Below are 27657 nucleotides of genomic sequence, written 5' to 3'. Positions count from 1 at the left end.
GGTGCCACAAGTTCTCCTTTTCTTTTTGCGGATACAGACTAACACGGCTGCTACTCTGAAACCTGACACAGATGTGAAACATGCAGGGCTGGCAATCAGTGGGAAAATGTGCTGGACCCCTATAGAACCTTTGAAAGAAAGAAGGGGTAGTGTAGTAACTAGAAGAGCATTGATTCTTTGCATGCCAGGGTGGCAGGTACACTGCCAACCCGCATTCAGAGTGGCAGAGTGATTGGAAGTCGTTTAAACAGACGACAGTAGTTTCCTCTTCCAAACCTGATATTGTAAGTGAAAGATCAGAAAAAATATGAAGGGTTAAAATGGTGTAAGTCTACCCTCCCCCCTCCAAAATAAATAAAATAAAATAAAGAACCACTGGGAATTCTGTCACAAAGACAGAAGGGGATTGAAATTGACAGGATTCCTGCTCCCAGCACTTCAGAAAGCAGGAGTCTTAGCAATTTCAAATCCCCTGCTGGCTCCCAAGAATGGAGGCGGGCGGGAGATGGATAGCAAAGAGTGCAGTGTGTGTTTGTTTTCTCACCACCCTAGGAGCTAGGGTCTTAAAACCCATGTAGCCTTTGTTTTAAAAGGGGCTGCTCAGTAAAACAGAGATACAAGGCCACTATCAAAGGGACATGTGAAAAACAAAGGTATTTTCAGGGGGAGGGTGTGAAAATCAAATTTTAGGCCAGTTATAATGACAACAGCATCCTAAACACTGTGTCCTACGTTGGTGCTGCGATGTGTCAATTACTCACTCGTTATTGAACAGCTGGATTCTGATTAGCTTATAAAAGAAATTTGTGCTTTTCCAACCAGGATCTTGCAAGATTATCTAGAAAAGCACAAATTTTTTATAGTTCGCCCCCACTCTGGTTCCCTCTTTTAAATGGATAGGATGGGTGTCAGCTCTCCTGCATTCATTCTCTGACTTGCAGGATGGACTGGTGTGCCCAGCCAGGGGCCATCACCCATGAATGGGCAGTTTGTTAATTAAAAAGTATGCTGTGGTTTTACAAATATGCAGTTTTCTGACTGGCAGAGCAGACTTTTAAGCTTCATTCATCAATGAATGACAACTGGCTGCTGAGTAACTAGCTAACCACAGGTTTTGTGTGCTACATAAGAGGCCACATTTATCCTGACTGCAGGGCAACACGGGAAAGGACAGTTACTTACCTTACAGTAACTGTGGTTTGAGATGTTTTGTTCATCAGCAGACCATAAGAGGGACTCACATGGACAAAGATTCAAAGAAGAATTGAGACTTTTTGTATTTAGGGTTACATCCTCCATACCAGAAATAAAACAACAGATTCACAGCTTAATATTACACTTGTATTTAACTTATTTTCTGAACAGTTAAAATAATAAAAAACCCACACGGTTACCATGATCCTAGTTCAAGTGAACATTAGTACATTACCTACACGTCACGGTAACATAATCACAAAATTCAAAGCACTCATTACTTAAGAATCTAGAGAACAAATATAGCAGAGTAACAAACAGAAAACTCTGAAGAGACCATATTCTTTCTACCCCTTCCACTTTCACGCCCACCTCCATCTGAGCAGTTTAAAAGTGATGCAGCACAGGCTGGACGATTGGGTGCTCAGGGGTATTAAAAAGCTACGCTGTAAAAGTAATTACAAGTTACTGGATCAATTACCTTTTGTCGGTTACCAGTGACTTTTGCATCATGACTATGGATGGAATTAGCAGCCCAGCGTCTCATGTCGGAACACCAAGGAAAGGAGCTGAAAGTGGGGTTACACTCAGAGGTGACAACATAGAGTTCCACATTGGTGGTCTCAATTAGTTTCACAGCAGGACAAATCCTTTTTACCAGCCAGCTCACTAGCACGGACATCAACTCGGGACCTGACGAACAGAGGTGGGCCACCCTCTTCCAGGAGTAATGATTCAGCAAGTAGAACTTTACTAATAATTAGCTCTGCACTGCTAACAAGATCAACCCATTTTACCAGTGAAGTCAGCAACTAGGATTCAAAGACACGCAGGCAGCAGTCATGTTGAGTAAGGAGGACCAAATTTTACCAAGTCACTCTTCTGGCCATAATCATTTAGGAGTCACTTGAAAACTTCTCAGGGTGGCCCATTGCTAAAATGTAACCAGTAGCCAGGGGCAGTATTGTAAGGGGCCTGCGGTGAGCAATGCATCCCTAAGGTTACATCCACGGAGCCGCTGGGAGTTCTAATTCCCAGCTTGGGTAGACGGATACACTAGCTCTGCTTGAGTTTGTACCTAAAAGTGGCAGCGTGGCTGCAGCAGCATGGGTGGTGGCTCGGGGTAGCTGTACGGGACCGTACCCAGGGGGGTCTGGTGGGACTCCGCTCAGGCATGGCTGTAGTGCGTATGTCCCCCTCAAGCTGAGAATTAAACCTGTCAGCGGGTGTGCACGCACAGGGGGCTTGTCTACACTTGGAGCGGTGCAGCTACTAAGCAGCCCAGAGAGCTTCCCCAGCGACTCCACCCCCCAAGAGACAGCAGCTAGGGCAATGGGAGAAGCCCTCCCACCGACGTAGTGAGGTGGGTATAATGTCGTCGCTTGGGGGGTGGGTTTCCCACACTCCTGAGTGACGTAGTTACTCCAGTGTAGGCTGGTAGGGCAGACCAAGTGTCACTAATGTTATGGACGTGTGTTGAACAGAACTGTAACAGCACGAGCAAATGGGGACTGAAATCTAGTTGCGTGGAAGTGTGCTCCTGGTCCTAGGCAGACAGAGGAGCTGGCCACCAGGCTGTTTGGCAGGGCACCTAGAGGATGATTTAAAAGGTAGCGAGTGGGTAGATTCCTGAGCCAGATTAGGTATCACACGTTAGGACAGGGTGCAGGGTGCCCAACCTCGGACCAACTGAGGGCTGAGTTGGGAACCTGCCAGCAACAGCCGAAAGGCCAAACCTTATGTGAAAAAAGCCTCAGAATGCAGCTGGCAGTATCTTCAGCACAGAGGTGCAGCTGTCAGAGCTTACAAGTCCCAGCAGGCCATCTTCCATCTCAATCCAAGTGATGGAGGCTTGGCTCAAGACGGAGCATTGCATGCTGGGACCTGTAGTCTCCCTGAGCAGCACTCCTCCATAGCGAGGGTACGGTGACCGTGGACCACATGGACGAAAACCAGCAGGCAGTCACAGAAGAGATTTCACATGCAGGCCCTGCCTCTGGAGGTGCAGCTGGGGTCACCTGAAGTTACCCTCTCTTTCTGGAAATCTTGTTGCTTGTGGGGAGGTGGGGGTAACAACAAGGCAAAGCTCAGCAAGATAAACGCATCCTGCATGCCGCAAGAGGCCCTTGGTAAAGTTCTCTTTGGCAGTTGGTATTCCCAATGACTGTATTTCAGATTGTCCTCCCGACCCCAAAAGGGTACAAAAAACAGGGAGTCAACCAATCCGGCAATTCTAGGAAGCAGTTGTTTCTGACAAGGCTTTTTTACCCTCTCCTACACAGAAGAATCTCCTTCCTTCTAAACCAGCTGCACACTGTAGAGCAGTGCACAATCGAGACCAGGGCCATGACATCTGTTCAGTGTAGTCCCCACCTTCGCAGAGGGGCCACTCTCCCCTCCCCTATCCCCTGGGCTGCTTCCCTTCCCCTCCCCTCCCCTTCCCTCCTGCAGGGGAGAGCTCATTTGCAAATGAGCCATATCCCTGCAGCAGCCAAGCTGGCTCCTCTGCTCCATTATCAGCTGCTGAGGAGGAGGGGCAGCTAAGCATCATCCCCCCAAATGCTCCATGGACCAGTTCAGGAATCCCGGGTCACAAAAGCAGACCTAAAAGGGAGCTGAAGGAAATCGACGGACACTTGAGTGACAGGCCCAATCCTGACAGGTGCTGAACACCCACAACTCCCAACCGGACTTCGGGGTGATGAGAGTCTCAGCATCAGGCCCAATGTTCTGTTCAGACAGTGCGGGGAGGAGAAAGAGGAAAAATATGCACCATACTCTCCAGCTTTTGAGTGTACAGGGATTAAAATACAGACTGAAGGATCCTTTCAATGCAGGGACAGGTGGATGGGAAGGGGAAGCACGGCGGGCCACATCGTCTTCCAGTTCAGAAACAAGTTTAAAGTATTTTGATGTTCACAATGATCAGACCTCAGCTCTCACCACCTGAAACCCTCGGTTCCAACAGCATGTGTCCATCCCTGAAAGTTAACAGGGAGCAGAGGAACAGCTGCAAAGGTTCTCGGGGTTTGCATAGGTTGACATGAGCAGCTTTCCTCCCGGGATCAGAAACACGTGGGTTTGCAGCAAGACTCCCTCCTGGCCTCTAGCTGCCCTGGAGTTGCAAACTGGCGTTGGTGACACTGTAATGGATTGTCTTGCTCTTACGTCCCACCTTGTTTCCAGTCCCCAGGTCCAAAAGGCAAGACTCTCGTGGGAGAAGTGACAGTCTCGATGCAGCAGATGTATCTCATTTCAAATGGATGTGCAACACACGAAGTCCATGGACACCTCTAGCCCTTGCTTCTAGCTCCTTTCAGCAGGCTAATTTCATTTTTCTTTTCTTTTTAAATGCTGCATTTACTCCAGCCCTGTTGGGGATTATGCAGCCAATTCACATTGAAATCTTCACACACAGATCCTTAGTGGAGAAGGTAGAAAGCCACCTTGGTCTTGACATGAAGGTCTAATAACCACATTATTCCTCCTATGCTGAACAGCAGATGACCCCAAGGCTGGGAGCTGTGGCAGATTTGAGTTTCTTAGATCAGTTTCCTTCTTAGACATCAGAAGGAACTTGGGGTAGGATTCTCCATTGAGCTATTCTGTATTTAAGTACCCAGACATAGTCCCTCCTGAAGAGTCAACCCCCACTCTACTATACACCATACAAAAAATAATAATAATAAAAAAAAATAATAAAAGAATAAAAAAAAACCCAACAGTGCTTAGAAGTTTCAAAATAGCAGCATGGAACAGCAGGGCTAGGACAACCAATGATGATTTGCAACAGTGTTGTCTCCATGTTTGGCCAGTAAGTATTCTGGGTCTCCCCAAGTCCTCATAACTAGCAAAACAAACTCCACACTAGCAGGCACTGCCCCCAAGGACAGTGACAAAACAGTGAGAACCTCTGTAGTATCCAAGGCGAAGAGTCATGATCGTCTAGCACAGCCTGTAGCCGAAAAGCGACAAGACAAATGGAGGAAAGAAAAGCTGTTGAGTCTGCAGCCAGCTCCATATATATGTCCAGTCTCACACAGCCACACTGCAGTTTTGTAACAACTGCACCAAAAGGAGCTGTGTTCAAACAACATTAGGATGAGACTTGGAACTCCACTTCAGCCGGAGCAATTCAGAGCGAAAAAAATGATCCACCCGTCTCTGCCCATGCTTTGGGGATCCAGCATGTCTGATCACCCAGCAGCCGGTGAGCTCGGCAATAGTTCAGCCTAGTATTAAGGATAAGCTTTTGGTCTTGACTCAGCATTTCTTTGCCTCTGCCCGTCTGAGTCAGACCATGAATGTTATCTGAACGGAGTTCGTTTATTTTGCTCTTTTTACAATAGTAATTTAAACAAATAGAAAGTCAGAGGCTTGTCAATGACCAGTTCTAAGAGGCTCTTTAGAGTCGCTCTGGGTCCTAGGCCCTCCTGAAGACATATGAGAGCTGGGTGTTTCTTTTTGCACTGATTCTCAAGCTCCTTTGGAGCTGTTCTGAGTACTCTGAGCTCTACCAGCTCTTCCAATGTCTCCACTGCCTTCCCATCTGCTAGCTCCTCAAGTCACCAAGAGCGAGTCTCGTATATTGGGCTAGTCACTTGCAAAAACGTCGCTGGTGGAAAAAGGACAGCAAAGCTAGTTAGAGTGATGCAATCGTGACCCCCGGCAGAACAAGGCTGGCGAGAATGTACCAGTCAAATCTCCCATCTGCCAAGTTCCAACCTTAGAGCTGAGGAGATAAAGGGTTCTAGTTTCCCAGTGCAGGACAGGACAAACTCCCAGTGAAGGCAATGGGTGTCGTTCAAGACCTGCAGTGGGAGAACTGGGCCTAAGGTTTGTACCAGAAATTTTGACAGGCCCTCAACTGAGGTTAGAATGACTGGAGATTATTTCATTTAATCCTTCCCCTTCCAAAAGCAAAGCCTTTCGGATTGCTGTTCCTGCCGCAGTGGGGAAGCCAGTGCCTGCGGGGTCCCCCACTGGCCCTTTTGGTCTAGCTGACTGGCTGAGACGTGGAGAGTTGCTCCTCGTGTTCTGCCTGCCAGCGGGATGCTCTCCATTCTGAGCCATAGTAGTTCTCAAAGGTCTCAGCTAGCGTGTGAAGAGTCAGGGTGATTATCAGACATGGGTTAATTATCGTCCTGTTCCTAAACTGTAGTGCAGAGAAGGCTGGGGTTCAGGAAGGTCACAAGGCTCATCCCCCTCGCCCGCAGTGGGGACTGGCAGCGCCAGCCCCCAGAAATACTGCAGAGCTGGCCTCGAGGTACAGCCAGCTGGCCAAGACAGACAATCCCACTGGTTAAACCAATGAGAACACACGCATGCCTGTCCCAGCCAACTGGCTGTATCTGCCCTATCAGCCACAGGACCCAACCCAGCCATGCCCTCCTGGGTCACAGTGCACCAAGCTGGCCACTGCCAGAGACAGGATGTTGGGCTACTTGGGCCACCCATCTGACTCACTACAGCAGCTCTTATATTCTTATTCAGGGATGTGGTCAGCCACAAAAGCCCCCAAAGCTGGGCTAACAAGGTCCTCTGCGGCTCCCTCTTCCACCCTCTGGTGGTGACATCTCCTGGGGGAGGAGGAAAGAGGGAGCCAGAGTCTTCTCCTCACCCCAGCCTCACGTTTCTATCTGATCAGAAGTAGAAATCGTAAACCATTAACAAAATCCGCACGGCCTTTCGGGGCCAGTAGCAGGAGAAACAGACCCCTGCCCTGGGTACAGAGAATGTCTTTGACAGTGAAATACTGCCCCCTGCCCTTCTGGAACTGATTCCCACCCCCAGGCAATATGGGACTTTGGCAGAAGCCAGTTTAGCCTTTTGTGGACTGGCACTGCCCAGACTGGCAGCCCAATGACTGTGGAGGGAAACTGCAATACACATCCAGCCTCCACAGAGTTAGAGGGACAAGCAAGAGATGAAAGCAAGAGGCGGATTTGGCTCCAAACTGTCAGCTTCAGATGCCGAATAGCTCCACAAGCCCCGCTTTCCGGAGAGAACGCCCAAAGGCAGCAGGGGCTCTCATCTCCTCTCCAGCACGGTGTTTGTTGCTTTTCAGAGTCAGCAGTTACATGGTCTTACAAAAGCCCAGCAATGATGTTGTTTAATATTCTAAGCAGCAGCCCCTTCCCCCCCACTCGGAAGTGACTCTCAGCAGGATGCACAGTGGCAATGAGTCTTCTGTTTAACACCAAAGCAACAAATTCTGGCAACACGTTAAATATATTTATAGGAAATCTGTGACTGGGGCAAGAGGGAAAAACAGGGGAGTGAGGAGGGGAGTGGCTAGGCAGAGGGGAAAAGGAAGAGGGGTGGTTTAAAAACGTTAATCGTTCATGAAAGACCAAAGACATCTTCTGATATAGCAGCACTTCAGCAGTCAGCTGCGCTGAGCAGACCCTGTCGGAGATCAACCGCAGGCCAACTTTGTTCTAGAAATGAATCTGAGAGCCTCTCTCTTCCGCAAGGATTGGTTACGTGGATAGTTCTTTTGTCCCGGCATTGGCAGATAATTTAAATACTGCAGCTTAAACGAGTTCTGAAAAAAAAGGAACAAGAGGAGCCCTTTTTTGCACCAAACTCATCCTTTTAAGGAACACCTCTCTCATTTCCCGTGTATTTTGAGGAGGTGGCAGGTGCTGGGTTGAGAGCTCTGGAGAGTCCAGGTGTATTTACACACAGCGCACAGTGCAGGCGGTGACACCAACTGCTGCTCACACGCCCTGTCACAGAGAACCTGCCTCACCCCCACCAGTGAAATTGAAACCGCCACCCAGGGACGCAAAGGCAAGGGTGGCAGATACGCTAACCACAGGGTACAACCCAAGCCCATCCTAAGCAGCACCCTCCATAATACCCCACACACCTCCAAGTCAAATCCAGCTCGATGATTAATCTGGTCATCCATTAAGATCCCCTGTAACAGCCTAGAAGTGGTAACTCTCCTTGTTGGGATCAAAGCTAGAGGGTTAACACTACACACACACACAGGCAAAGCTTGGTCTTAGCAGCCTACAACTCATGCGGCTAGGGCGTTGGGCCTTATGAATAGATAATACTATACATCATCAAATTTCCACTTAATCAGGCTGGACTCGCTTGTCTGCACCTCCTCCACTGGCCAAATCCATTATCCTGCATTCCCCAATTTTGGGAGAACGGAGCCGTCACTACCTAGGAGGAAGTGCAATTGCCATGATTTGGCAGAACCTTCTAGCTTGGTGACAACTGCCCAGTATCAAACCACCTGCACCCCCATGTTAAGCAGCACCTCCTCCATTCACTCTGAAGTACTCCCCCCCACCCCACTCTTCCTGGCTGGGTGGCAACAACTGCTGATTTAATTGTTGAGGGGAAGCTGGGCCAAAAGGGGAATTGGGTGTAAGGACTGCAGGTGCCACATGCCAGGAACCCTTCAACAACTCCTGCTCGAAGGTACCAAAAGGTTCTCTGCCTCCTGGCAGGATAACTACCACCAGCCAAGACGGGAGATACTGACCATCCAAACAAATCATTCCAGCTCAACATTTGCCTCTTCTCCCCAGTGCCCACATGCCCTTGTGCCCCGTTTTTACCTGTGCGCGTGAGGTACAGTGTAGTGTTATTTATCTGGAGATGTAGGTGTATGTTCTGGATGGGGAGCGGGTCGATTCTGCTTGGGCAGCTGGGTCATTCAGGAAGTCCCACATGAGGATTGTGTCATCGTGCGAGCTGCTGATGATCTGGAATTCGTCGAACTGGAGTCGAAAGACTCTCCCAGAATGCTCCTAACCGGGAGGGTCAGAGAGACAGCAGGGATTACTTTACAGACTGCCTGGCTGCTGGGAATGCGTGGTGAACATTAATAATTGATTCAGTTTTTGGTCAGTAAACCCTATATGGCTACTGTGTGCCATTATCTCTGTGGTACAAGCTAGTTGCGTAAAAGTACATCTGCCATATTTGGAACCTGGCCCTTCAGCAGGGAGCACACACCAGAGCAGACACCTGCATGGAGACATTGCTCCCCGAGCCCCATGCCCTTAAACCGACCACTCCTCATAGGACAGCTCTTCTCCAGAGCGGCTAGGTGTGGCTGACAGAGCGATAACCTCATACCTCCTACTATGCAGCTCAGCACTGCCTCCATAGCATTTCCACCAGCAGTGGGTTATAGGGGAACAGGGACAGTTTGGCAATTGACCAACCTGATTGTCTTCTATGATGAGATAGCTAGCTCTGTGGATATGGGGAAAGCGGTAGATGTGATATATCTTGACTTTAGCAAAGCTTTTGATACGGTCTCCCACGGTATTCTTGCCAGCAAGTTGAAGTATGGATTGGATGAATGGACTACAAGGTGGATAGAAAGCTGGCTAGATCAGGGTTCAACGGGTAGTGATCAACAGCTCGATGTCTAGTTGGTAGCCAGGATCAAGCAGAGTGCCCCAGCGATCGATCCTGGGGACGGTTTTGTTCAACTTAGAATCATAGAATATCAGGGTTGGAAGGGACCCCAGAAGGTCATCTAGTCCAACCCCCTGCTCGAAGCAGGACCGATTCCCAGTTAAATCATCCCAGCCAGGGCTTTGTCAAGCCTGACCTTAAAAACCTCTAAGGAAGGAGATTCTACCACCTCCCTAGGTAACGCATTCCAGTGTTTCACCACCCTCTTAGTGAAAAAGTTTTCCTAATATCCAATCTAAACCTCCCCCATTGCAACTTGAGACCATTACTCCTCGTTCTGTCATCTGCTACCATTGAGAACAGTCTAGAGCCATCCTCTCTGGAACCACCTCTCAGGTAGTTGAAAGCAGCTATCAAATCCCCCCTCATTCTTCTCTTCCGCAGACTAAACAATCCCAGCTCCCTCAGCCTCTCCTCATAAGTCATGTGCTCTAGACCCCTAATCATTTTTGTTGCCCTTCGCTGGACTCTCTCCAATTTATCCACATCCTTCTTGTAGTGTGGGGCCCAAAACTGGACACAGTACTCCAGATGAGGCCTCACCAGTGTCGAATAGAGGGGAACGATCACGTCCCTCGATCTGCTCGCTATGCCCCTACTTATACATCCCAAAATGCCATTGGCCTTCTTGGCAACAAGGGCACACTGCTGACTCATATCCAGCTTCTCGTCCACTGTCACCCCTAGGTCCTTTTCTGCAGAACTGCTGCCTAGCCATTCGGTCCCTAGTCTGTAGAGGTGCATTGGATTCTTCCATCCTAAGTGCAGGACCCTGCACTTATCCTTATTGAACCTCATCAGATTTCTTTTGGCCCAATCCTCCAATTTGTCTAGGTCCTTCTGTATCCTATCCCTCCCCTCCAGCGTATCTACCACTCCTCCCAGTTTAGTATCATCCGCAAATTTGCTGAGAGTGCAATCCACACCATCCTCCAGATCATTTATGAAGATATTGAACAAAACCGGCCCCAGGACCGACCCCTGGGGCACTCCACTTGACACCGGCTGCCAACTAGACATGGAGCCATTGATCACTACCCGTTGAGCCCGACAATCTAGCCAGCTTTCTACCCACCTTATAGTGCATTCATCCAGCCCATACTTCCTTAACTTGCTGACAAGAATACTGTGGGAGACCGTGTCAAAAGCTTTGCTAAAGTCAAGAAACAATACATCCACTGCTTTCCCTTCATCCACAGAACCAGTAATCTCATCATAAAAGGCGATTAGATTAGTCAGGCATGACCTTCCCTTGGTGAATCCATGCTGACTGTTCCTGATCACTTTCCTCTCATGTAAGTGCTTCAGGATTGATTCTTTGAGGACCTGCTCCATGATTTTTCCAGGGACTGAGGTGAGGCTGACTGGCCTGTAGTTCCCAGGATCCTCCTTCTTCCCTTTTTTAAAGATTGGCACTACATTAGCCTTTTTCCAGTCATCCGGGACTTCCCCCGTTCGCCACGAGTTTTCAAAGATAATGGCCAAGGGCTCTGCAATCACAGCCGCCAATTCCTTCAGTACTCTCGGATGCAACTCGTCCGGCCCCATGGACTTGTGCACGTCCAGCTTTTCTAAATAGTCCCTAACCACCTCTATCTCCACAGAGGGCTGGCCATCTCTTCCCCATTTTGTGATGCCCAGCGCAGCAGTCTGGGAGCTGACCTTGCTAGTGAAAACAGAGGCAAAAAAAGCATTGAGCACATTAGCTTTTTCCACATCCTCTGTCACTAGGTTGCCTCCCTCATTCAGTAAGGGGCCCACACTTTCCTTGGCTTTCTTCTTGTTGCCAACATACCTGAAGAAACCGTTCATTAATGATTAATTAACTTCTTCATTAATGATCTGGATGATGGGATGGATTGCACCCTCAGCAAGTTTGTGGATGACACTAAGCTGGGGGAGAGGTAAATAGGCTGGAAGGTAGGGATAGGTTCCAGGGTGACCCAGACAAATTGGAGGATTGGGCGAAAAGAAACTTGATGAGGTCCAACAGGGACAAGTGCAGAGTCCTGCACTTAGGACAGAAGAATCCCATGCACCACTACAGACTAGGGACTGAGTGGCTAGGCAGCAGTTCTGCAGAAAAGGACCTGGGGGTTACAGTGGACGAGAAGCTGGATATGAGTCAGCAGTGTGCCCTTGTTGCCAAAAAGGCTAACAGCATATTGGGCTGCATTAGTAGGAGCATTTCCAGCAGATTATTCCCCTCTATTCAGCACTAGTGAGGCCACATCGGGAGTATTCTGTCCAGTTTTGGGCCCCCCACTACAGAAGGGATGTGGACAAATTGGAGAGAGTCCAGCAGAGGGCAACAAAAATGATTAGGGGGCTGGGGCACATGACTTATGAGGAGAGGCTGAAGGAACTGGGCTTATTTAGTCCACAGAAGAGAAGAGTGGAGGGGGGGATTTGATAACAGCCTTCAACTACCTGAAGGGGGGTCCCAAAGAGGATGGATCTAGGCTGTTCTCAGTGGTGGCAGATGAGAGAACAAGAAGCAATGGTCTCAAGTTGCAGAGGGGGAGGTCTAGGTTGGATACTAGGAAAAACTATTTCACTAGGAGGGTAGTGAAGCACTGGAATGGGTTACCTAGGGAGGTGGTGGAATCTCCATCCTTAGAGGTTTTTAAGGCCCGGCTTGACAAAGCCCTGGCTGGGATGATCTAGTGGGTGTTGGTTCTGCTTTGAGCAGGGGGTTGGACTAGATGACCTCCTGAGGTCTCTTCCAACCCTAATCTTCTATGATTCTATCTATGAATTGATCCTGAGTCTCCTGCTTGGCACTGTTGCTACTGCTGAAGGAGGAAACAGCTTAAACTGAAGAGACAAAGGAGACCATTATAAAGTCAAAATGACATTGTAATGATTCCTCCTAAGCAGTTCTAAACGTAGCCGCAGGAAAGGCCCTTCTTTAGAGGCAGCTTGTATTCTTCTAGGAGGCTGAGTGGAAAGAGTATGGCAATCTACGCCAGATCCTGCACATTGTAAAGCACAACTCACTACACTTCCCTACATGTGCTGGCTAGCTGTTATTGGTGCTCCCTGCTGCAGGCGTGGGCAGCAGCTTCCCTGGTCAAAAGGGATTGCAATCAAAACCAGGGCAATGCCTCCTGACTTTAGTATCAGTACGTGGCTCCTTGTTATGCCTTTCACGCTGCCAGACGTGGTGTAAAGAAAACCAAATGTGATAAGATATTCTAACCACGACAGCTAGTTTTAAGATGGGTAAATCACAAAAAATGAAAGGTCTCTCAGATATACTCATCAACAGAACAGTTCCCCTCCGAACAAGAAGCTACTGTTTTGACAGAGCAGGACTCTGAAATGCAGTTCCTTTTTGAATGCAAGGAAAAAGGACCGTTTCATAGTTGTAAGGCAAGTTCTATTTTGTTTTAAATAAGGTTTGTCTTACAAGTAGCATCCTTAGTTTTAAAATTCTAGTTAATTAAACAGACAGACACTCCAGGAGTCTGGCTTGGCATGTATTCAAATAGGAATGGTGTTTCGTGTGCCCAACAGACTAGAGCTCCTGCAGGGGAAAGTCACGACAATAGCAGGTGCCCCAAGGAGACTGAAAGAGACAGGTATTTTGAAAGACTGCTTTGAAAATGAACTTTTCAATCAGTGTTTACTAAATGAAATCTCTCTACCTAAAGATCCTATGCACTAATCACTCTACTTGCCCTTTAAAATCACAGGGGCAGCTGGTGTGATGCACGCTTCCCATTGTAAGTTAAAGCCAAAAGAACCTGGCCTCCTTAGCTTGACATGTAAAGCTGCGCGATACTTATTTCTCAGATTGGGAAGCTGCTGTCAAGCTCATGAGGCTGTTGCTCCATCCAAAGGAGGGAAAAATGAAAGGAACTGGCACGCAGCGAGCATTTGTTATCTGCAGACTTTTCTCCTACTGCTTGAAAATTGAACACAAACAGCAGGAGGCTTGCAACGTTTATTGAGAGGTTTCATTTTGGAGGACGAGGGAAGAAAAAAGAGCAGGAGTAAGCGGATACTAGGATGCTCTGCAGTTACAGGCATGAAAGACCCTAAAAGTAATGCTCCATGCCCTATCTTCCCCCCTTAGCTCGCTCACTCCTACAAACGGGGATTTCTAGGCTTCCATTCACAGATTCCTACAATGTTTTCATCCCACAATTTTTGATTTATAATGCAATTTTTCAGGATACCTGTATTCTTCACGGCCGGAAAATGCAGATGGAATTGCACTAGTTAAATTAAGCCTCCCAGGTTAGCAGAAAAACCACAGTGCCCAAGCAGGGTCTAAGATTGGAACAGGATCAACACTGTTAATGTATGGTTTCAGAGTAGCAGCCGTGTTAGTCTGTATTGGTAAAAAGAAAAGGAGGACTTTTGGCACCTTAGAGACTAACAGATTTATTTGAGCATAAACTTTCGTGAGCTACAGCTCACTTCATCAGATGCATCCTGTATTTTCCACTGAATGCATCCGATGAAGTGAGCTGCAGCTCACGAAAGCTTATGCTCAAATAAATTTGTTAGTCTCTAAGGTGCCACAAGTCCTCCTTTTCTTTTTACTGTTAATGTATGGCAGTCTCAGACTCTCTGGGTCTGTATATGCACAGGCACAGGGCCGCTCCATGGTTTGCAGCTGACACATGACAAAGGGGTTTTTTGGGTACGAGCCATTACACTATTTGCAGTTCTGCTGTGCTAACAAGTGGGGCTTCCAATGTATTGCTTGAAGACATGCCATTCAGCAACACACGGGAGATTCCTCTGAACACTAACTTCGAGAACTGGCGAGCTTCAATACGTGGAAGGTTTACAGCCAAGGAAATGGCCATAGAACCCCAGAAATATGACCAGGTTTGACATACACTAACGCCACTGAAGCCTGAGTGTTTCTCTCCCCAAAGCCAGTGCTTTAATGTCCTCTTCTCTGACTTTTCTAAGTGAACTGGATGCTGAATGCCACAGAAAAAGCACAGCAGTAGGCCAAGCTTCTTCTGGCCTCTTGCTAATACATCTCAACTCTGACCTAGAGGGATCATCCCTAAGACCTTGTCTGCAATGGCATTTTTCTTGAAAACCTTCCCCTATTACTCTACAACTAGTGTGACTCTGCTGAAAGCAATAGCCAATGGCACTTTTACCATCATCATTTAGACCCACACTGAGCACCAGTGGGAGAAAAGAAAAATGCCAGTGTAGACAAGGCTGAAGGCTGACGGGTTCAGCGTCTGCGGCCCATTCTATCCGAGGCACCTCTGCTTAGATTTCCAAGAAGGGAGCCAATTAGTGCCAGTTGTGATGTTTTTGGTCCTGTGTCTAATAATCGATGCTAGCAACTCGGCCTCACAAGCAACCCTACAATAAACACAACCAGCATGTGGGTGCTAAAGAGAAAATGTCACAAATAGATTTTAGTTATGAACTTAACATCAATTTTAAAAAGGGATGAAAGCACTTCTTTTAACTACCCCTTTTAACAACAATAGTCTGGCAACATTAAAAAACTGCCAGAGAGAAGAAAGAGGCCCAAGAAAAGTCCTGGTCACTCAGCAGCACATAGATTATGCAGGTTTCAGACTAGCAGCCATGTCAGTCTGTATTCGCAAAAAGAAAAGGAGGACTTGTGGCACCTTAGAGACTAACAAATTTATTTGAGCATAAGCTTTCATGAGCTACAGCAAAGCTTAGGCTCAAATAAATCTGTTAGTCTCTAATAGATTATGCAGACTCCATAGGTATGCTCAGCGGAGGGTATCATGCCTTTGAGGTCAGACCCTCAGCTGGTGCAAAGTATCACAGCTCCATTGACTTCCAATGTTTGAAGTGGTGACAGGGGTGTTCAGAAGCGGAACATTCTCCCTTGGGACTGGCACTGAGCTGATGCCCTGGTGTATCGTTAGGGGCTGCCGAAGAGGCTGTAAAACACATTCCTTGACTGTGTTAAAGGTCCCATGGCACTTTTTGCAAGGCTCTGGTTCGAAAGTCTTTCTGGGTGAAAGATCCCATAATACCTTACATTCAGACACATCTACAAGCCTGCCCTTTGGGGCCTATCATCATCTACTTCATCTGAACTTTGCCTACAACAGCTCAAGCTTTCATGGCGTAACACAGCCTTGACAAAGGCTGTCCTCCCCCACCTTGAACCCCTCCCCCCCCCCAACCAAAAGCTCTTACCACGAGGGTTCGCAGACAGAGGGTCCCAGCTGGAGCACGTGGGTCCAGAGCAGCCACAAGATCCCACACTTTAATTTTCCTGGAGAGGAAAGAGGGACAAGCACCAAAGCTTTGTTACAGAGAAAAGTGTAAATGGTTCACCAGCAATTAAAGTTAACAGCTTAGATAATACATCCGGCTCATGGAAACATAGAGAAACCTTTTTGCTCTTGACACCTGGCTCTCACATGCTCTCTTGGGTAAAGCCTGCTGATCTTACAGGTGAAAGTATATGGTTACCATACAAATGAATTACATAAAAAAGCAGGTGACAGTAACTAATGTAGAGACCTGGGTGAAGGTTAATGTAGACACTTCCTCCTTAATGGCAAACAGGCCAAAGGCAATGAAACGGCGTGATCACAGCTGTGAGAACGCACGGGGGTTTATACACAGATAATGTGACACATTATATAAAGACTCTTGCGGGACAAAAAGAAAAGTGTGTCTAAGTCTCCACAGTGTGGATTCATCCCCTTCTTCAACTGGTACAAGCGCGTCCCTTCCTCCTAGAACGTAGGCAGGCAGGCAGGCTAGGATTGCTCTACCAGGGCAAACTACTGCTATGGACAGCCACAGGCAGGTTCCACAAGAACCACGAGAGCTCAAGCATTTCAGAAAACAGGACACATTCAGTGGGGAGGAAAAGGTGCATCTCCATTGCTCCACAGCCCAGGCATGCCACTGCACTGGTATCCAGCTTGCTAGAGGTTTGGGGTTTAGCTATAAAGCTGGGGTGATGACACCCATGTCTTAGCATTAGACTGCACCAAATCGTAATGTCAGATTTATTACAGAAAATCAAACAGGGCTGGGCTGGAGATTTCCCTCAGCCTTAAGCCATACGGTCACGCCTAGAGTTCAGTCACATGCCCGCCTCCCTTGTGCAATGTAGTGACTATCTTGTAGTACGAAGGGTGCTAACAGCAGGATGGGGGAGAATGAAGTGTGGGGAACCCACGCACCCTCATTTAAATCAGTCTGCAGGTGTAGGGCTGGAAGAGAGTGGGATTCTATACACTAGTAGAGGGACTCCCTGCCCAGGAGCAGGAAGCTGACTTGGTAGCATAGGGGACATGCTATCCAAATTAGCTACACAAGACCCCAGTGTAGCTCAGAGTTATTCAGGCCTGGAAAAGGAAAGTCAGCTCTTCCCCAAGGGAGCCTGGACACCAGCAATGTACCAGGAAGCTAGCTCACCATAGCAAATACAACCTCCGGAGTGAAGTAAGCCTCTTCCTCGTGCCACGGAAATCTGGCTAGCTGCAGTGGAGAGTGCTGGAGAAGGACCCTGCTCTTTGGAGTCCCTTTCACAGTGCAAGCAGCAATGCTTGGTTAAGCACATTGCCCTAGATTATCGACAGGAGTTTCCAGACCAAGACACTCACTGTGTGCTTTTCAGTCCGCCTGTTGTACTTTGTTGCCTTCTCTGACTGGCTGTGTGTCTGCTCGTTCACTTCTCTATACTACTCAGTTACATGGGGGAAGGGAGTAGGTAGACGTGCATGCACACTTATGTGGAACAAAACAAACAGCAGGAATTGTGGGAGCTGTAGAAAAAGCAGCTTCAGGTCTGGCCACTGCTAGACAAGAGACACTGACCTTATGGACTCAGTGCTCTGATCTACTACATTCCTGGGCACAGAACTAGCTGATCTGGTTGTCAGTGATTTAAGCATGAGGAGTTCTGCATGGATCTGCCATGTGAAACTGCTGGAGAACACACACCACAGAAGACCCGATCCAGAAAAGGGAAAGGCCAGGTGAACGTAACACACTTCTCATATATTGGCCATAAGTGTGAGAATAGTACAACTGACAACAGGTCTAATTTTTTGAGGGGGGGGGGGAGGAAGAGGGATGCTAGGTGTCTGAACCTTGTTAACCATCTCACCCATCATATGCCCCACTGACTATCCTCTTGTTATCGAAGCGTATGCATCTCACCAACTCCTCATGGCCTTCCAGTACTCGTAAACATGCTCCACACTCGATATCCCACAACCTGGAAGAGATTAGGAAGAAGAGGAGAGAAAGTCTGAAAATCCATTACTGCAATGAAATATTTGGTCTCAGATTATAATTGGTCAACGAGTTCTCTGGAAATAAAGATCGTGATGGTGCAAATGTGGAGGTATTGAATTCATCACCCCACAACCCCACCACTTTTTTCCTGCAGCTCAGCTGGAGCATATTTTTCAAAGAAAACCCTGTTACGTTATGTTCAGGTTCTAGTGGGTACGAGGTCAAGTGACTTGACACATGGCAAACCAGTGACTCTGAATAGTCGGCCCTGGCTCCTAACCTGTGCAATCTCATTGCAGTTCTGGTGGAGGATGCGCAGCCCCACTGCCGCAAAGCGCCTCTCTGCCCAGGAAGCAGCTGCCGCCTGAGAAGGCCTCAGCTTGGTGGGATGTTTTACACAGAGGCAGAGGTGTAGCCTTCGTGCATAGGGGCGCTGGGGGAATGATTCACGTTTTAAGGCCAGAGAGGCCAACAGATCATCAAGCCTGAACTCCTGTATAACACAGGCCAGAGAATTTCACCCAGTTACCCCTGTATTGAGGATAATAACTTGTTTTTGACTAAAGCAGGTTCCAAAAAGGCATCCAAGTCTGGATTTGAAGCCATCAAGAGATGGAGAATCCACAGCTTCCTTTGGAAGCTTGTCCCAATAGTTAATCACGGTTAAACACTGGTGTCTTATTTTTAATTGGAATTTTTCAGGCTTGAACTTCCAGCCATTGGTTCTGGTTATGCCTTTCAGTACTAAAGAAAAAGAGTCCTTTAATATCCATTATTTTCTCCCTGTGAAGGGACTCCTATACCATGATCAAGTCACCACTTGATCTTTCTTCTCTTTTCTCCACTGATAGTTTATATTTGGAACAATGAAACACCCTGGCCTCAATGGCTCCCTGTATTGAGTTTTTGGGTTTAAATGCCTTGAAACATGATGGGCCAGGTCCTCAGCTGGAAAATTTGACTTGCACCAGCTGAAGAACTGACCTGAAATCCCACCCAAATAATTTTCAGATAGACTATATCTCTAAGGAAGACAAACTTTAATTTCCTACTCTTTTGTACACTCTATATTTACAGAATTGGAAAATCTTTTAAAACACTCCCTTCTGAAAAAAAATTCTTAAGGAGTCTAAAGGTTTTCAGCCTCTAGGACATCAAATTTCAGAAGTTACAAACTTCAAATTTCACATCATACTTCACCCAATTGAAGGCCAACATCTTGTATCTCACGTAAATTAAAATCAAACATACATCAAGACATCCACATAGATTTCTTAGTAAGCTGCACTCTTATCACCTTCCCACAGATACACACCCTCAACCAATGCTTGTGGAAGGCTGGCAGAGTAAGTGAGCAGGTAAACCTTTCACCATGACTTGAGGGCCACGGGACTCGGGTTCAGCTAAGATTCACTGCCAACTTTCATGAAATTATAGCACAATTTATCTATCAACTAGGAATTTTATTCAGTGTAAGAATAAGAGTAACTGTATTCCTCTTTAGGTTGATTACTGTACTCAAATTTTTGTTGGTTATTACAAGTGGTATTTTAGCTGATTTTCTAAATGCTGTGATATTTAACTATTTTCTACTCCCATTTCTTTTGGCTCTGAGTTTCAAAGTACTGTACAAAAAAGGATTTATTCAAATTCAAAGTGCACAATCTTCTTGCCACACTTAAGGGTATTTTAGAAAAACAGCACAATGTAATCACTTCCCATTTCACTGTGTAAAAGGAAGCAGGAGTCAGTGCTCTCTCAATCTGGCTGGTCCTTTTACTAGGTCATGTCATCAAGCAGACAGCATTCAAAATTTGGCACAGCACAATTGGTTCAATCACCTTGTGGTGTCACAGACAGGAGTGTCAGCTTCCTGTGGAATTCAGAGGAGGAAAAGGTGGCTGCTTGTGGGGAAGGGCGCCCAGCAAACAAGAGCCTCTGTATTCACCACTGACAACAGAGGACTGGTAAAACAAGAAAGCAGATTGCTGTTGCTCAGACAGTCCATTCCCAAGTTTCAGCGGCAGGGAAAAGTTCTCCTCTAAACCAGCAGGTGACGGGTAAAAGGGAGGCAACCCGACCACTCATTTATATGATCCAACCACTTACCACAGTCAGTTTCACGTCGATTCAAGTTTACTGAACAACACTAGTTAAGGAGATAAGGGTACATCCCTCTAGTTGCAGCTGCATGATGTACCAAGAAATCCTGACTCCCGGCATGAAAGGGGTTAAATCTCAGGCTGCTGTTAGGGCAGCCAGGAAAGTGCAAGAGGGAGAAAACTGAACTTCATGCTCTCAACCAGCTGTTCCAAACTATACCAGATGCCAAGCACCACAAGAGGAGTTTGGTGTGAGCCCAGGAGATTTCTGCAGAGGATTAAATGCTTCGTATTGCATGTCTGACCCAGCTTGCCAGCTATTTCACTCACCAAAACTGTCTAACCAGCCTGACTTGCTGATTAGTATGGCACTCGTGAGATAGGGAGGCTACAAGGCAATGCAGAAAAATGGCTTTCTATACCCCCCTTCAGTAGTTCACAGCATTCTACAGCAAAGGCTGCCCAGTTCCAGGGAAAATGGGCACAGATCATTTCGGTTATCTAACTTCGGCATGTCCCAAGTGAACCGGAGACAACGGCCTTGCAGGAAACGAGAACACTGTGCGCAAAACTCTCCGATGGGAACTTGCCTCTCACCTGATAGTGTTATCTGAAGAGCCACTCACTACTAGCCGATCTCTGTACTGCAGACACGCGATGCCTCGTTTGTGGCCATTTAAGGTGCGCACAAACTCGCAGGTACTAGTGTTCCAGACCTGAGATGGGAGAGAAAACACACAGGGCCTAATTATTAAGAGGTAACTAACGGAGGGGAGGGACCTGTGGGAGAAACAGGTGTGTCCAGAATGTTCAAAAAGTCATCACAACCTCGAGGTCACAAGTCAAATTCAAGACACTGTTGCTGACGTAGGGAACACTACCTTACCAGTGACACATGGCTACAGACTTCTACAGTTAACAGACTGACTCTTCATACCCAGAGCTTTTATTGTATTATATTAGGACTTGTTCCCAAACTAAACCATAGCACTTTCGAAACCGATTAATAGTTTATGTATGAATTGGCTTTTTTCTGAGTTTTAACATCGCCAACTCTTACGTTCTCAGGAATCTGGTCATTCTTTCTGGTTAACAATGACAAGTGCTGTAAATAAGCAACCTTTGAAATTTCTTACCTTTATAGTCCTGTCACCTGATGCTGACACAATGTACTTGTCATCAAAGTCCACTACGTTGACAGCAGCTCTATGTCCTACCAGGACCCTCCGCAGGGTAATGTCTGTCGGGGAAGCCATGTCCCAGACGGCAATGGAACGGTCTTTGGAACAAGTCACCATCATGCCATTGTTAAAGCGCAGGTGCAGTACTGCTTCGCAGTGGTGAATCAGCGTGTTTAGCATCTCGCCGGTATTTACATCCCACACCCTGAAATCCACACAATATTTCAAACCAACGGAAGGGAAAGAGGGTGAAAAAGAAATTACATTTGATTTTTCTGCAGGAAAAGAAAAATCACGTCTTTGGTTTTATTACAAGCAAACACCACATACTAAACCTAGAATCTGCTGAACAGTTCATGACAAGATACATCACATAAACGAGCTGATTACGAAAATATTAAAGGAGTCCAGCAACCAAAAAACCTGCAATGCAATTAGCCCCATAACAACAACACAGCAAAGCATTTTGTAATTAAGTGACTGTGTAGTGCTGATGAAAGGTACCAGACGGACAGCCCTGGAGATTGAAGTCCCCTGTTAGCTCTGCCTGCAGCTCTCTCCACCCCCAAAGTTATGCCTATCTACCCTGATCTGGGGAGACCCAGTGCTAGAGGCAAGTTCACCCTCAATGGTCCATTCAAACTTCACCCTTGCTGCTGGGACTGCCAACAAAGGGGACAATTTTCAGTAGTAGCAGAAGACCAGAGTGTGCTTTTTCTTTGTAAGCAAATCTAAAAGAATCATTAAAAAAATTACACTATTGGTTAGATGGGGTTCTAACAGCAGCAAATTATTTATCCTGAACACACACAAAGGAACACTACTACGTTTCAGGAATTTGTTGACAAGGCAGAAATTAATATAGAGTTTTTATGTCAATTGACCATTAATAGGTATAGTCTATTATACACAAAGGATAACTTGTGGTTAAAAGAATCAGGAACGTGCTCAATTTAAAGAGCTTCTAGGACAGGCGTCGGGGATATTAAAGTTTAAAAAGCGACACAGTTCCTTTTGGTGCATTGTTTGTGAAGGTCTTTACCTCAAGGCAAAATTCCGTTCAGCAGCTTCCTGCAGCACTATCATCCCCTGAACCCCAGCTACACTAAACTCCAGCAGCATAATGGCTGTATTATCAAATAGCAAAAGGCTGTGGAAATTGAATCCTTCCTCCGTTAACGAAGCTTGCAATTAAACACGGCAGGGATGTGAAGGAGAGGAAAAATGTCACTCATGTTTATGAAATACAAATGGTTGTTTCATATGCTACAGTAACAATGCCCATGTTCCATTCTATGCATCCGATGAAGTGAGCTGTAGCTCATGAAAGCTTATGCTCAAATAAATTTGTGAGTCTCTAAGGCGCCACAAGTCCCCCTGTTCTTTTTGCGGATACAGACCAACACGGCTGCTACTCTGAATTCTGTTTTGTGTGCTCTAACCCATCATGAAACTTGGGCTGCAGCAACTCTCAGTCCTAAAAACCAGCGGTTTCTGAAGAGTGCATGCCACCTCCCATTAACCCCTCTCAAAGAGACAGCTTTTCGAGTAGGCTCTGGAGGCCTCCCTCCTGTCACAGGGCAAGCTTATTTGAAAATGCAAAGTGATACCTACTGTGATGCTGGGAGAGCAGGTGCCAGCTCACGTGAAGGTCCCCATATGTGAACTGAACACTGACAAACATATACCTAAAAAAACAGGAGGACTTGTGGCACTTTAGAGACTAACAAATTTATTAGAGCATAAGCTTTCGTGAGCTACAGCCCACTTCATCGGATGCATGCAGTAGGAAGATTTTATATACACAGAGAACATGAAACAATGGGTGTTACCATACACACTACAGCGAGAGTGATCAGTTAAGGTGAGCTATTACCAGCAGAGGAGAGAAAAACAAAACAAAAAACCTTTTGTAGTGATAATCAAGATGGGCCATTTCCAGCAGTTGACAAGAACGTGTGAGGAACAGTAGGGGGGGAAAACAAACATGGGGAAATAGTTTTACTTTGTGTAATGACACATCCACTCCCAGTCTTTATTGAAGCCTAATGTAATGGTGTCCAGTTTACAAATTAATTCCAATTCAGCAGTCTGTCACTGGAGTCTGTTTTTAAAGTTTTTTTGTTGAAGAATTGCAACTTTTAGGTCTGTAATCGAGTGACCAAAGAGACTGAAGTGTTCTCTGACTGGTTTTTGAATGCTATAATTCCTGACGTCTGATTTGTGTCCATTTATTCTTTTACGTAGACACTGTCCGGTTTGGTCAATGTACATGGCAGAGGGGCATTGCTGGCACATGATGGCATAGATCACATTGGTAGATGTGCAGGTGAACAAGCCTCTGACAGCGTGGCTGATGTGATTAGGCCCTATGATGGTGTTTGGTAGATGTGCAGGTGAAAGAATAAACACCATTACAGACCTAAAAGTCGCAATATTACAACAAAAAAACTTCAAAAACAGACTCCAACAAGAGACTGCTGAATTGGAATTAATTTGCAAACTGGACACCATTACATTAGGCTTGAATAGACTGGGAGTGGATGTGTCATTACACAAAGTAAAATTATTTCCCCATGTTTATTTTCCCCCCCACTGTTCCTCACACGTTCTTGTCAACTGCTGGAAATGGCTCATCTTGATTATCACTACAAAAGGTTGTTTTTTTTTTTCCTCTCCTCTGCTGGTAATAGCTCACCTTAACTGATCACTCTCGTTGTAGTGTGTATGGTAATACCCATTGTTTCATATTCTCTGTGTATATAGAAAAGGAGGACTTGTGGCACCTTAGAGACTAACCAATTTATTTGAGCATAAGCTTTCGTGAGCTACAGCTCACTTCATCGGATGCATACTGTGGAAAGTGTAGAAGATCTTTTTATATACACACAAAGCATGAAAAAATACCTCCTCCCACCCCACTCTCCTGCTGGTAATAGCTTATCTAAAGTGATCACTCTCCTTACAATGTTTATGATAATCAAGGTGGGCCATTTCCAGCACAAATCCAGGGTTTAACAAGAACGTCTGAGGAGGGGGGGGCAGGGGTAGGAAAAAACAAGGGGAAACAGGTTACCTTGCATAATGACTTAGCCACTCCCAGTCTCTATTCAAGCCTAAGTTAATTGTATCCAATTTGCAAATGAATTCCAATTCAACAGTTTCTCGCTGGAGTCTGGATTTGAAGTTTTTTTGTTGTAATATAGCAACTTTCTTGTCTGTAATCGCGTGACCAGAGAGATTGAAGTGTTCTCCGACTCATTTATGAATGTTATAATTCTTGACATCTGATTTGTGTCCATTTATTCTTTTATGTAGAGACTGTCCAGTTTGACCAATGTACATGGCAGAGGGGCATTGCTGGCACATGATGGCATATATCACTTTGGTAGATGTGCAGGTGAACGAGCCTCTGATAGTGTGGCTGATGTTATTAGGCCCTGTGATGGTGTCCCCTGAATAGATATGTGGGCACAGTTGGCAACGGGCTTTGTTGCAAGGATAGGTTCCTGGGTTAGTGGTTCTGTTGTGTGGTATGTGGTTGCTGGTGAGTATTTGCTTCAGGTTCGGGGGCTGTCTGTAGGCAAGGACTGGCCTGTCTCCCAAGATTTGTGAGAGTGTTGGGTCATCCTTCAGGATAGGTTGTAGATCCTTAATAATGCGTTGGAGGGGTTTTAGTTGGGGGCTGAAGATTATAAAGAGTACAAAAGATGTTTGTTGTCCATCCCATCCCCCCACCCTACATGAAGATGAGCCATGCAAGTGGATTCCTCCCATCAGCTGAGCTTGCAGCTCAGAGCACATGGTGGGGGAGGGAATAATAAACCCCTAACAAGAAGGAACTGGATCTCTGTGCTACTTGGACTCTGGTGGCAAGGTTTTTAGGCATAAGCAAGAGGTCCCCAGTGCCCAGCCTGGGTTAGCCCTAATGGTCATACAGAGCTTGCTGACTATAGAAGCTTCTATTACTTTTTGACACTTAAGCTTGTAACACATTTATGCATCTATATTTACCTGCTTTAACCATGTAAATAACTCGTTTCCTTTTCCTACTTAATAAATTTGTAGGTAGTTTATTGTAGGATTGGCTACTAGCATAGTCAGTGAGATCTAAGGTGCGACGGACCTGGGGTAAGTGACCGGTCCTTTGGGATGGAGTAATCCGAATATTGCTGTGATCCGTCGTGTAAAACAAAGGCAGGCTCAAGTGGGTGGGGAGCTGGATCAGAGCACCCAAGAGGACTGTCTGTGACTCCACGTTTAGGCTGTTATAGCGCCTGAAGAGTTTCTCTCTGATATTTAGTTGGTGAAATCTAAGTATAGGACGCGCAGCCAATTTGGGGCTTGTGCCTGCTTCCTGACAGGGTACCCGGAGGTTGGTACCCATGCTCTTGAGCCACTTCAGGCAGCGTTACACCTGTCATTTGGGATATGTCCACACAGCTCTGGGAGGGCACTTCCTAGTGCAGGCAGGCAGACACGCGAGCTCTCCTTGAGCTCGCACACTGAAAATAGGAGGGAGGCCACAATGGCCGCGGCAGCAGCTTGGGCTAGCCACCTGGGTACAAACTCCCCCAACTCCCAGGGTACGTATTCGTAGTTTGAAGCGCTGACTGTACCGCTGTGGCCATGCCATGAAGTATACTAGCTGCTGTGGCGGAATACCTCTGGTGCCTACCAAAGGCAAAATTTGCTCTGCATGAGCCCAGGATAAGAGTTATTGCTGGCTTGGAAAATTTAACAGTAAGAAAGAAAGAGGGGATGAACTCACTCCCACCTTCCTTTGAGTCATTGCGCCTCAATGGAAATGCGATTTGGTGAAAACGCACATCGCAGCTGGAGTCTTACATTCATTGTGCCCACTCTTTTCAATCTGAAAGCACAACTTACAACATTCCCATCTCCGCACAAAGTTACGGAAACCACACGCCTTCCCACTGCATTTATTTACAGGCATGTCTACAGTGCTCATCGCTGAGTTATCTGAGCACCAGGCATTGGCATTACAAAACCCTCCTGGGAAAATCACACCCTCACATTGCAGAACAACATAAGAATCTCACTCCATCCAGCAGACATCCGAAAAATGCCAGGAAGAGCTAGGCAGTAGGTATATTCTTCAGGGGAGGCCTTTCTCTTGCACTCGTGGGGAGCCAGGCATACTGCACTGTGCATGTGTTTGCATACGTACACCTTTATGTCCATCCATAAACAGCCCACACTTTACTGCAGGGTAGAAAGCACACAGCTGAATGGTAGGGGATCGCAGCCATGCACTAGGGCTCAAGTGAATCTAAAGAACTCAGCCTGAAGTTCACCTACTAGTACATCATCTGGTGGGCAAGAATCACTATCCCAAAGCCCTGCACAGATAGAGAGATTGGTAAGTAGTTCTGAGTAACCAATTCAGTGAAAATCATGGAGTCCCAGGCTGTGTAGACAGACACCAGTTTATGGTGGAAAGCACAAAGACGGCTGACTCCAGTATGTGAAGGAACGAAGGCTGTGGACTACAGAAATGTGCCATTAGAAAATCAGCAGGATACAGAAAGGGCTGCCAAACTGAACAGGAGCTAGTGATCTAATGACTTACCTGGTCAGGTGGGTCCCTGAGATTTTGTATTGGAGAAATGTTGAAGTCCATCTGTACAGCCAACTGGATGAAGCCCTCCTTCTCAAGGGCTAAAAGTGTTCCATCGTTGAGCCTCTGGGGTCAGTGCACATATTTATAGATACAGCGGGAAATGAAGTATTCTAGGCAGTACCCAGTCTGCAGTTTGACCTTCCCACCATGGACTGGGAAACAACAGAGTCTTTCACATAGGTCAGCCTTTTCTTTTGTACTCAGAGTTAAACATAATGCTGCCCCATCCGATCTCAGCGCTGGTTAAATGTCCCAGTAAGAGATGTGGCATGAATTCTGGATTTATGCAAATGGTAGGAACCAACAGAACTCCCAGCGCCACAAGCTTGTGTGCGCAATATGCAGGAGTTGAATTTTAGGGTCACCTGCTTATGACTGGTGGCTTCAAAATGAGTTTAGGCAACAACAGAGAGGAGGAGCCTGCAGCCACGGGAACAGGAGCGTGAGTGCAAATGCTGCGGAAAAGGCAACTGACATAACTTTTGGCCTGCTTTCAACAGTGCTGCTTGGAGCTGCATAGTTCATACTCAAGCAGAAAGTGGGGACCTCCTGCCCACGCTGGCACAGGGAGACCTATTCTTCTGGCCAAGCTCTATCCTTCTTCCCCAGCCAAGGGAGAAATGTCCCTCCCCCGCTTCCTGCTATACACAATAGTGAGCTGGTGAGTCTCTAGTTCAACATGTATTTCCAGATATTTTCATTTCATGAAGTGATCTCATTACAATTTTGCCCACTCTAGTCTCCTGAACCAGGCCCAGTGACCTTCCCATCTGGAGAGTAGATTCTAACTTGAACTGTCCAGCCTTGCAGCATGGGTTTGGCGATGAGCGAAGAGAACAAGGTCATAGAG

At 46.6% G+C, this 27657-nt stretch overlaps 1 protein-coding gene across 24 annotated transcripts in view; it reads right to left on the bottom strand.

The window, feature by feature from the left end:
* Positions 1 to 1327: 1327 nt before the first annotated feature.
* The window catches only part of BTRC (beta-transducin repeat containing E3 ubiquitin protein ligase), a 171612-nt gene continuing 145282 nt past the window's right edge, over positions 1328 to 27657 (bottom strand). For 23 of the 24 annotated variants that reach the window (XM_043552400.1, XM_043552404.1, XM_043552401.1 and 20 more), the window contains 6 exons: positions 21119 to 21368; positions 20580 to 20698; positions 17750 to 17860; positions 15817 to 15895; positions 8778 to 8969; positions 1328 to 7741 (listed from right to left, as the gene is read on the bottom strand). In XM_043552400.1, coding sequence (XP_043408335.1) covers positions 8808 to 8969; positions 15817 to 15895; positions 17750 to 17860; positions 20580 to 20698; positions 21119 to 21368 — 721 coding nt within the window. In that variant the 3' untranslated portion in view covers positions 1328 to 7741; positions 8778 to 8807. The remainder of the gene's footprint in view (positions 7742 to 8777; positions 8970 to 15816; positions 15896 to 17749; positions 17861 to 20579; positions 20699 to 21118; positions 21369 to 27657) is intronic. The other variant, XM_043552402.1, reaches the window with a different exon arrangement.

Source organism: Chelonia mydas, chromosome 7 (assembly GCF_015237465.2).
Source record: "Chelonia mydas isolate rCheMyd1 chromosome 7, rCheMyd1.pri.v2, whole genome shotgun sequence".
Taxonomy (NCBI): domain Eukaryota; kingdom Metazoa; phylum Chordata; order Testudines; family Cheloniidae; genus Chelonia; species Chelonia mydas.
The sequence above is the reverse complement of the archived record's forward strand: the minus strand, read 5'-3'. Positions and strand labels throughout refer to the sequence as shown.